At 37.4% G+C, this 12,038-nt stretch overlaps 2 protein-coding genes across 2 annotated transcripts; both read right to left on the reverse strand.

The window, feature by feature from the left end:
• Positions 1–18: 18 nt before the first annotated feature.
• On the reverse strand, positions 19–5,574 carry LOC139972112 (uncharacterized). Its single transcript, XM_071979047.1, has 4 exons — positions 3,599–5,574; positions 3,001–3,183; positions 2,282–2,381; positions 19–1,453 (listed from the first exon to the last, which is right to left on the reverse strand). Exons 1-4 carry the CDS (start codon positions 5,548–5,550, stop codon positions 1,190–1,192), a joined length of 2,499 nt encoding a protein of 832 aa, XP_071835148.1. The 5' UTR covers positions 5,551–5,574; the 3' UTR covers positions 19–1,189.
• Positions 5,575–6,800: 1,226 nt separating this feature from the next.
• LOC139970619 (phosphatidylinositol N-acetylglucosaminyltransferase subunit H-like) lies at positions 6,801–11,839 on the reverse strand. Its single transcript, XM_071976465.1, has 5 exons — positions 11,504–11,839; positions 10,771–10,852; positions 10,164–10,291; positions 9,488–9,571; positions 6,801–8,564 (listed from the first exon to the last, which is right to left on the reverse strand). The coding sequence occupies exons 1-5, from the start codon at positions 11,642–11,644 to the stop codon at positions 8,487–8,489; spliced, it is 513 nt and encodes a 170-aa protein (XP_071832566.1). The 5' UTR covers positions 11,645–11,839; the 3' UTR covers positions 6,801–8,486.
• Positions 11,840–12,038: the final 199 nt, after the last annotated feature.

A 12,038-nucleotide genomic window follows, 5' to 3' on the forward strand; every position in this document is an offset into this window, starting at 1 on the left:
CAAAGCCACCCAGACTAGTTTAATTTTTTACCACAAGTTCTCTGTATTTTTTTTCTTCAACATTTACAATTCCAGATTGACAAATATACAATTCTACAATGGTTCAAACGCACCTAGAAACAGACTACGGTACATGAATTACATCTGTAAACAAACTTAGCGAAGGTACTTTATACAGAAGTGTTAAAAGGACATAAATAATTTACACAATACTTGTACATCTGTTATACTGCTGGTAACTTTCGGTTCCACCTGTCTAAAAGAGGTAAGGTTGGACACAGGTGAAGTTGATACCGGTTATCCACTTTAAAGAGAAGCTTGGAATACTCTCCTAACATTTCCATCAAGTATGTAGTACTTATCCTGTGACAAATTTGCCCAGTTTGTCTGGTTCAAAGCACATTGTTATAAAATATTACTGTAGCCTGAGAATGAGTAAATAACAATAATTTGATACTATAAATTGATTTGCCCTTTAATAATAAGCTAAGATTAAAACTACTACTATATTGAGACCATACAACATTCCTTCACAGAATGTGATACAACAATGATGATTCTTAGAAAATGAGCTCAATAAATTAAAAAAACTAAATGCAATGAAAGATAGTCGGTATTCTTTGTACTATAAAATACTATCTTCAATCTTTGCCGTAAAGTATTCCACAGAGCATAAAACATGTGACACTGGAGAAGAGGTCAAATTTTCAACATTTTGCAAACATAAATAGGCAATTAGGCATTATATAGTTTCTGAACCATGTTACAAAAAATTCCAAATATTACCATATGGTTAGTTCTGGATGTAGATCACAACTAACCTTAAAGTGACAGAAATATGATATGAATGTTTTTTGTAATATTTTCAAAAGAAATGTTTTAAAAAGCTAAATACTGAATTAATAATTCAACAGAATATGAATTCTCTTGTTTCAGAAATTACTCATTATTTCTTATTTGGCTTTGTAGAGTGCTATCCCACAAAAAGGCACTTTATTAACTACTTCGACCACCCAGTATGAAGAAATAAGAATTGACGAGAAATCTTACGATAAACATACAAAATTACTTGTAAAATTAAAACTTTTTGTTGGGAGAACATATTTGGATGTTGTCTTCATTAATAGATGCATCGCAAATCACATTTTCAACAAAATTAATAACTTAGGAATGTGCATGAAAGATACCCCTATGCAACACTTGAATTATCCTCTTCAGAACTGAAGGTGCCATTTGACATTTGATCTACCTCATAGGTGTCGTTAACCTCGCTTGTTCTTTGCAGAATATCCAAATCTTCATCGCTCTCGCTATCGTTGCGTAAAGGTCGGTCTTCTTGAGCTGCTCCGCCACCCTTGGCCTGACGGCTCTTCCTCTCTAGGAAGCCTTCGTCGAGTCCCGCACTTCTCAGGGCTTCTATGTACTGCCTCTCGGCTCGCTTTTGCGCATTGTGCTATAAACAAACATAGGTAAATAAATATATATAGGTAAATCAGATAAATGAAGAAACACCTCAAAAGATTCGAGACAATTTTTTGCACATAAATTTTATGTTTGTTACACACTTTTTTGCAGACCGAAACATATTTAAAGGCCATCAGCATTAGCTCCACATTTTAGCATGCTGGAACTTGTAGTCTCCAAAGTGCAGTCCTGTGAAGCTGTTTGCCCAGAAAATGGCTCCCAGGAATTGTAAAGAGGTTAAATCACATAAAGAAAATGCCCTCAGGCTGTGAACATGCTTTGAAGATGGCATTGAAATGCTTATCTAATTTTGGAAACATTTCAACCATAATTTGATTGTCTAAGCAAATACTTGGAGATAAAAGTGATCACAAGCTGTAATTGATGGACTTATCTTAACGAACTAAGGATGACAATATCATTTACAAGAGCCGCTACATCAAATGGAATTTTGTAAAACTATAGGAACAAAAGAGTTGTATTCAGCTCTACTGCACCCTTGGTGTCGCTCTCAGTCATGTACTAACTACATATAATTGGACTGGTGGCAAAAGATATCTGCCACCAGTTTGTTGACCTTCTAGTAAATTGACCATTTGATCCCAATTAGAACATTTACGTCCCTAATGATTTAATATATTTACCCAGACTGCACTCTGCGCTAGAATTGACAAAATGGACAAATAACTGCTATAAATTACTAAGTTTGTTCAAGTAACATTCCTGACCACACACATTTTACATTATGAAAGAAACAATCTTTGCATGTTTTCTGCCTGTCATTATGATTCTCATATTTTTTAGTTGTCTGACTGACCTGAGACTCCCGTTCAAATAATAACGGCCGTGACTCGATTCTTTCCATCATTTCCTGTAGCTCCCTTTCATATTCCTTTTGTCTGGATATCTCAGCATCCCTGAAATCAGTAAATTTCAATAGGTAATAAAAAATATTAATATTAATATACATCATTACAAAATAAAAATACTGGTACAAAATAAAGATAATAAAAATATTTATCATAAAAAATTAATGGTACAAATTAAGAACGTAGGAAAAAATGGAATGCTATTGAGGAATATTTATCAACCATTCTGACTGTGAGGAATACATGTAGAATGAAGACCGATATCATTAACAAACAACTTCCAAAATATTTTTGCAAATAGGTAAAATTAGTAATTAAGGACAATTTGTAGAACCACCAAAGACAACATAAAGTAGGTACATTTCCTGATTTACCTCAAAAGAGGTCGGAAGTGAAATGAAAAGATTAAAATGCTGATCTAGAACTCTCTGCAGTAATATTATATATTAATAAGGCAGAAAAGTGCTGTGGTAGTGGATATGAATCCTTGAAACCAGTTTTTAAGGAAGGAGGAGAAATCAACAAACTTATACAGAGACAAAACTGGAAGAAAAAAATTAAGAAGAAGAAAAAAGTATTTCTGATGTATTTCTGTACAGGAAGCAGTCGGCCTTTTTCTCTGCATCACATAAATTTGGAATGGTGGATGTTGGTTAAAGAACAGTACCTGAACTGTTTAAGCTTCTCTTTGGATGTGGACTCTAAACTTTGAGAGTTGTCGTGTGCTCTTGCCCTCTTGACAATGGCTGTCTGAAGTTTCCTTTGTCTTAATTTCTTTTGTTTGTCACGTTCTTCATCTTGCTTGTCTCTTTCAACCTTTTCAAACATTGTCCTGTCTGTCAAACTCTTTCTGGGATCAAACAAATATTGGAGAGAGAAAAAACAACATGTGAAAGGAACTCGGAGACTGGTACTACGACATAATCAGAGTTTAAGAACAGAATTAAATAAAGCATGACCTATACATGTCACTGTTACAATGGACATACAATGCGGGAAATATCATTCGGTTAATAATACCCACAAATCATCATAAAAAACATTCATAAATAGTTTTTTTCCATAGATTTTTAGCAACACAATCACAACATTATACAAGATCTAGTTTGATGTCTTAAAACGACACATTTTGACGATGAATTGGCCACTTTTGTTGTCCCCAGCTTACTTCAAGATTCAGCCTTCTCTGCTTCAGCTCCCATCCACCCACACACTCTCTCCAATCCTTTCTTAATGGCTAGCTTACTAACAATATTAATATTTACCTTAAGACACTAGAAGAAGTTGTTTTGATTGGTAAAACATCCTCCATCGAACTCCTCAGAGATCTGCTGGATCTGAGCGACTTCATACTAAGCCCTCGAAACTCTTCTTTCCGAGCATTCTCTTCTGCCTCCAGCTCCGCTAGGATCTTATCCCTCTTGGACGGTATTCGAGATGTCCTAAGATTAAAGGGCTCTACCACCGTGGGCTCCTTTTCCTGCTTCTTTTGACGAGCCTCCTCTTGGAACTTGTGATACAATCGATCGTAATCGGGAATTTCCCCGTTGACGTGTGGATGAAACTTGTGTTCGTCTGTCAAGAAGGCATGCTTTTCCCTTTTCTTCATCAACTTTCTGCGTTGTTTGCCGTCGGTGTATTGCCTAGCACTTCCTTCCATGTTTGGAGGGAGGGCAGACGATCGCAGCATTTCTTCCGCCCTCATCTTTATCCTTATCTTACGGTACTCCTCTTCCTCCAAGATACGCTCGTCGACACTCGGATCAAATACCGACTTTGGGACTTTTCGGGCCTTAAACTTTGGGGTCAGGGACTGCTTGGGTGGTGGAGTCTGTATCTTACTCTTGAGCGACTTTTTCTGTTCTTCTCTTTTCACAAAACTGAAAGGCTTTTGACTTTCCTTCAATCTCTGTTTACTCTGTAATTGTATTTCTCTAGATCTCTCTGTCTGTCTCTCCTTCAAATCGTCATACAGTGGTATGAAGGTTGTCGCTGGAACAGGTGTAGCCTTGAACTGTTTTTGGCATTCCACTTCTTCTTCCATGGCCTTCCTTTTTATGTCCATATCAATTTCAACCGACGCTCTCGTCATCTTCTTCTCTTTTTCAGCATCCCTGACTGTCATTTGAAAAGGCTTTGGAATGGTAATTTTGGGAGACCACTCAGTTTTCTTGGCCGTTCTTGTATGACTTCTCGAAGATGCTCTGGACTCTGTACGGGATCTTGGTGCATAACCATCCACAGAAAAATTGTCCCACATGTTATCCAGTATGACTGCTGGAGAATCGGGTTGCTTTGAGAGTGATAATGTAGAGCTTTCGCTGAGCTTTCTCGTTTTTTGGCTTCCCTTATGAAATTGTGAGTTAACTACCTCTGCATCACTGTCACTTGTCCAAGTCACATCGCTCCAGTCATTATTAAATGCTGCTGAACCTCTTGTGGAATTTGTAAAGGTAGATGAACTTTTTTGCCATGCTTGCCTAGGATTGGATCTTCCTGTGGGTGGTTTGCGGGAAGACATGTCCCTCACGTTGTCATTTGGTAGGGATGTCTTCGATGGCAAAGCAGACCAAGCTGGTTGGCTTTTCTCAAATTTTTCAAGCTCATCGTTGATATGATGCAAACTATGATCCCCCTCAAAAACAGGCCCAGCCTGAATTCTACTTCCAGACACCATTCTTTCTGAATATTGAAAGCCGTTGTCTACGCTTTGTCTACTTTTGGTGAAAACACCATCTGTAGCTAGTCTTAGGCCAAGTTTTTCGTTGTATGCCTCCTCAAGTAGCCTAAGGTTATCCCTGTGGGATATTCTTGCATTTTGCAACTTATTGAAGAACTCATGGCTACTTAGGTTTTCGTTATCGTCTTCTAAACTAGCAAGTAAGTCTGCTTCGTACTCATCCCAGCGGTTACTGCCATCAACATTCCTGTTATGAAGAGCTTTACTACTATGGTTAGTGTATGAACTGGGTATAACATTAGGCTGGAATTTACCGGTTTCGTGTTGTGCATACGTATCGGGCGAGTCTCGGCTTTCATCAGTATCTCTCCATTCCCAGGATTTACCTGTATTTGTGGTTAAGTCTCCATCTGGAAATGTACGTTCGTCAAAAGTTGCTGCTAACTTTGTCCGGGGGTTTCGTGGTAAACGTACGCATGAATTTGTAACAACAGACATCGCATGACCAGAAGCCATGTTGTTTACAACGGTTACCATCGGTGCACCATAGATATGTAAATTAACAGAAAAACTAGAGAACGTATTATAATTCTACGTACAGTACATAGTACTGGTTGATAGACGTCTGCATGGAAAGCCATCTCTGTGGGTTGTTCAAAGAACCTTCTCTATTTCTATGGGGTTGATAGTAACGTTGGATATTACAGTCCAGTATTTGAATTTAGATGCCTGGCCAATTCGAAATATCATATTTATAAAGCGAAACTTGGGATTGAGATATCAGAAACGACATTTGAGATGTATGATATTCTTATATCAAATTAAAGGCCACCATTATTTCCTTCCAATATTATGGGTAGTCACAATTTCGAGGGAACATACCTCCAGAACAGCACTTGAGTTTTGACTTTTTTGCATGACCCATAAGATAACCTCCAAATCCAGAATTCGACAAATCTCTGAGCAAAATCTTCATGAGTATAAAAATAAGAGAAACCACACTTTCTCTTTCATCGCTTACTATATGGGGAACTAGGCCATTAAAGTGTTGTTGACACTTTACCAATGCATGTCTGGGTTATTGCTGAAAAGTGAGGACTGATTTAATTAGATGAGTATGTAGGCCTATCTCTGTACCGGCTGAGGCAGGGAGGGGTGACAGCCAGTAAGTAATTGGCACGTTTTTCTACGTTGTCAACTACGGTATTGCTATGTCCGATTTTAGAAACAGTACTGACCATTTTGCTTTCTACAGGATGGTTATTTATTTTTCTTGATTTGCGATTGTCAAGCAGTTATTAAAATTCATTCTTCTACACCACAGGACCTGATAATATACTAGCAAGCTACTTTTAAATTTGTGTGAAGCTTTCTTTTTCCCTCATCTTCTTTGGTGAAAAGACACACAATATGAATTGCGATTGATGTTAACAACATCTTACAGTTCACTCTCTTATTGAATTGTTATACAAGAGCTGAACTCAACCTGACTATTACACAGTAAAGGGGAAATTACTAGAAGCTACATGTGATTGGGATGTGAGCCTCTTCATTTATTAGATGTGAGCCTCTTCACTTTTGTCGCACTTTAAATTACTTAAAGCATTGTACTGCAGGTGTATTGAATTCAATATTGCAGTAAAATGATACTTTAACATCTAGTAACATAACACAAATCTGTAAACATATTTAACAATTGAAATTCTGATTGAGCATTGTAGAAAGATTAAGTTATGTTATCTGTACAGCGCAATCAGGAGCAATAAATCCTTTTACTACAAAAGAAAGATAACAATGCCAATGGTTTGTGGTTCATTCATTTTATTATCACTGTCACTCACAACGTCATTGAAGACATATATTTCAGGTTAAGAAAAATAAATATTGCATTGTTATGAAGAGTAAATGCAATGCCGCTTATGTTAAAATTCACTCATGAAAGAGGTGTGTGATATTATGCAAGGGTCGTACCAGCAACGCCCATTGGATAAGGAAAGATCACCGAAACAATAAATAATAACCAATAGAATTGTCTAAATTAATCAAGATATTACTGAATTAAATCCTTAAAATAGCAAAACGATACAAGCTGATGAAACCATTGACTGGCTGATAAACGTAATCATACTTAAATTATGAAATGCAATTTCCCCAAAATACAACCAATCCCCAATGCAAGTCCTAAATCATTCTCCCTAGGTACTCAAATATAAACTAGAGAATAACACGCACCGCTGACGCACGCCACAAAGCTAATGACTACCCAATCAGAGTACATCGCCTTATTGCGCAATAACGACCAGCCCAGATTAGTCCTAGAGTAATATTGTCAAATGAGCGTTCATCTACAGCAGAGAGAGAGAGAGCAAATCAATACATGCAAGCAGGGTGATAGCCACGCCGGCCGGCGGCGGCCGGTGGTAACCGCCACTCACGCCTGCCGGCCGGCATTGGAAGTGAATAAACAGTCCACTGGCCGGCACAAAAAAATAGTAAAATGCTTGTGAAATACAACAAAAGTAACAAATTTATCTTTCCCTTGCCGTAAAACATGATAATAACGTCACCTTTTTCTGTTATTTACCAATTGTAAATCTGAAAAGTAGCAAAAATCACCCTTAAGCAGGCCCCTGGACCCCCGGCCGTGAGATGCGAGAGCTTCGCTCGCTAAGCTCGCTATGCTTCGCAAATTTATTTAACCAGCACTCACAATCTCCTAGCTATAACCCTGCATGCAAGGTAACATAAACATATACAAGTTAATTTTTAGCCTACCCGAGCAATGTATTGTGTACAGCAATAACCTCCCCCTTCCCACACTGTTACATAAACATCAATGGAATTGTAGAGCTCAACAGTTCAAATAACCAGTTGAAATATATATAAAAAATACAAACAAAACAAGTAACTGATGAACAAGTGGTAGGGGACTCAATCATTTAACCCTTAGTTGTGGCCTTACCAAAGTCCATCCTCACTCAGGAAAGATTAACATTCAAGGAACAAACATGAAGGCCAATTAAAGTTTAAAAAAATTCCTGATCATATAACTGTTATTGTCAAATGTTGTTTTCAGTACTTCAAAGAGGCAGGGCCAATGTGGTAAGATATGAACTGACCCTGCCTGAGAGTGACACTGCATTCACGCAGCCCACTTGTGAGTTGTGACAAAGCTGTTCAGAAGCTTATTAACCATTCGGTTACATACACACACATACAATCATAGATGAGTAAGGTGATTTCTGGGTTTTATCCGTCACCTTAATATTAACAAAGGCTAGAACAGATAGAGAATTAAGACACCAACAAATTCAAGCAACATTATTTCCTCGACAAGACCTCAAGTCTCCTCCTCATGGTCATAGACTGGTACAATGAGGGCTACCTTTGCTGCTTCTGTTTGACCGATCTCTCATCGGTTGACGATGAACCATCATTATTATTGCTCCTCTGGATGTCACCGTCTCTCAGTGTCAGCTGACTTCATCCAAGAGGACTTCCTGGCAACCTCTTCTCACTTCCTTCAAAACTGTCAATGGTGGCATTGTATTCTAGAACAGAGGAATAAGATTGAATAGATGTAGGAATTAAGAGACAATTAACTACACTCAGTGGTCTCCAACAACCTCACTTCCTCCATCCTGCACCCCCCCCCCCCTTGGTGCCATAGACTGAAATTAACTTTTCACAAGGCAATGTGAAATATCGTTATCTTCTTCAAATTTAACATTGCGGGTAACCTAAACTATTTTAATCTGAGAAAGCACTTTGAAGACAGGGGTGAGGGAGGGGCGAGAGGGAGGGATGTTATATCACAAAAACAGAAATTTTACATTTATCTCTACAAAAAAACAATTCCCAACAACAGTCTAACATTGTTACAAATGTATCAACTGGTTCAGTAATTTGTTTAATTGAAAGTGACATTTTACATGTCTTTATATTTGCAAAGCCATTTATCTCATCAATTTCATCAAATGTGGAATAGAGCGATTCATGTTTACAGTGCAGGAAACTTTTACCTGATGTTTGTGACATTGTGATTCCTCCAATTTTCATTCAAAATTGACCACATTCCATTCCAGCAAAAACGCTTGATAGTTGAAACGAGAAGACACAGGCGCAAGGAATAAATTAGATTCAAAGTTTTTCTAGGAATTCTGAAGACTATGAATTTTGTCTATTATCAAATTTATGAAAATACTATATGGTGCTTCTGTACCAAACTGCTATAAAACTTTGCACTTTGTAAAGCAATTTGACCATTTTCATAGCATTCTGTGACACAGGATACATTATTCGCTGTAATGTAAACTGCTTGACTGGTGGTAAATCCAGCTCGATAACACTCTCTTTGACTTTCTCCTTTTCTGATAATTTGAGCAAGAAGCTCTTGCCCCTCCAAATAAGTCATTATAACCTAGCTACTTACTCTACAGTTATATATCATTGTTCTCCACAATCTGATACGTACCGTAAAAAGTGGTTTTACTTCAAAGTTGTGATATTCTTCTCCTTCTGTTTTCAGTAGAACTGCAAGGTAGTAGGACACTTTGTGCTGTAAGGTAAAAGACAAAATGACTATTGAGGAGCATTTTACATTATTACCGGTCAGTAACAATCAGCTTGTCGAGTTGATGTTTTGAGATTAGGGAGAAAATTTCAGGGGAATGTAAAAGTGGAATGTAAGGCATTCAGATGGATTTAATATTTAAGAAAAATTATGCAGAATTTTCCCCACTAAGTGGGGGGGGGGAGGAGGGTTGAGGAGCACCCATCAGCTTACGATCCTTTCCAGGTAGTGACGACATTGTCCACATTTCATCAAATAAAATACGGTAATCCTTAGTTTACACAGAGAATACTGTACACAAACCATTTTATATGGGAGGGAAGGATGGAAACTGAGAGGGTATTGTTGTGGGATTGAAAATAGGAGATTCAGCAGAAAAATGCTCTGCTCACTTTTTAAAAATGAACCATCTAAGCTTGAAAGCAATCTAACAGAAAGGTTTGATCATCATGAGAGTACTAATCAAGCTTTTAAAGCCTTTAGCTTTTACATTTCTTTCCCCTACCAAACTGATTCCTGACTTTGTTCAAATGAACTCTATAGCAATACCACTGTACCAACACCTTGTCATACATACCATACTGATAGCCTCATTTATAACAATGTCCACTATTTTCTGTTGAGGGATGAAATTAGTCTTTTCTTGACCAAGTAGATAAGAAGTTTGTATCTGCAAGCCCATGGACCTGATCACCAAAATCTTCTCTGACAAGTAAATAGAACGTAATGATAACAGAAAATAAAAAATCCAGAAATTTCATCATCAGCATACAACTTCCAATATTGATGATACAGTTGAGTATTTGCGAGGTAGCGATTGGAGGTGGAGACCAACTTACAGGCATTTGTTTTTTTTTTAAATCATATAACATCATAAGTAAACATGTATGTTTTTGTCTGTTGATTCTAGACATATATCACAAACTACATGCCCCCCCTCCCCATAGAAAAAAATTAACTATAATCTATATATTGCACACTACAGCTGCCAGCATCTAACTTGGGAATTTGGAAACAAGCAAAACACGTTTTACACATTTTAAGTCATTTACAATTTTTTTCATTCCAATTTACTGTATGGAAGGCCTTACAAATAGTATAAGGAATTGGTTTTTGTTAAAACCCATTATACATTCTTATCTGATGGGGAAGAGAGGTTTGAATGAGTGTGACTAAATTCTTACCTTGCGATACTGTGAAACTTAACGCTCCACTGATGAAGATGTAAAAGATTCCATTTGCAGCTAGAGTTGTCATCAACATGCCCTAACAAAAATGAAGGATGAATAAACAATAAATAATGAAAGAAATAAGCACTTTAGGCTTTGTAATCGTGTCTGAGTGTTTGTGTCTTCAGTTTTTTTTTCTCTCCTATAGGGTCCTTGACGGGGACTTGAGTGTCCCTCCTGATCCTTTTTATCTACTAAACGAAACTAAGTGCTTTAAAGGGAACAGACTACTTTGATTGGCAACTTTTGAATGTGTTTATATGCCCAAACATCCCTCTGCCCTTCTCCAACCCCCAACACTTACTCTAGTTCTTCTTGGTTCTTAATGCTTGACTCTACCTGTGTCACAAGAAGCCTATGACTTAGTGGAACCAAACTGTTCCAAACAAATTAACTAACTTTTCTATGCAATACAATGGCAAGATCAAATGCAAATTATTACAGAGCTCAATCTGTAATGATGTTGTTGCAAGAAGGCTTACTTTATATTTGGCATCTTGCATTTAAAGTTAGGCTAGCAAAAATGCTTCAGATGGCAATGACTTTCTTCACAGAAACTTTGCAAAATTGACTTATCATACACAAAATTCAAATAGCTCACAATTTAATACAGTCATAACTCATAATACGACCTAGACCTAGACCTAGACTAACGTTTGGTCGACAAGCCTTCGTACAGTAGACCTACCTCCAGAAAGATTAGCGACACCGCCGCGGAAAGGAACAGAACTGTTGCACTGAGACAGCATATTATTTTCAGGGAGGAACTCAAATTATGTTGTACATATTCGAACACTGAGGGCCGATTCAAATCTTTTCCAACATCCATGCATCAAAATCTGGGTTGAAAGTTACAGAAGAATATATTTTGATTGTAGCATCAACTAGCCTATATCATGGGTAGCACACATTTCTTTTTGAATGGTACTGATAACTAAACATGTAGTAGTACAGTAGTGAAAGACTACCCACATAGTTTTGCTGCGCTTGCGATCGTACCCAATGATTTTATAAGTGACAAATATGCTAGAGTGTAAACGATGCAAACATTGCAGATGCGGGAATGTATGTGTGTTGAAAATGCCACATAATCCATGGTCCACCCCTGGTTCTACTGTTCAACTGAAATGTAAGTGAACCTGGGACCACTTTTACAGAATGCGGTATTTATGTCAGAATTTTGATATTTTCTCTACTAATTGCGATAACTTTAATTAAAATTT

The sequence above is a fragment of the Apostichopus japonicus genome, chromosome 8 (assembly GCF_037975245.1).
Source record: "Apostichopus japonicus isolate 1M-3 chromosome 8, ASM3797524v1, whole genome shotgun sequence".
NCBI lineage: Eukaryota > Metazoa > Echinodermata > Holothuroidea > Aspidochirotida > Stichopodidae > Apostichopus > Apostichopus japonicus.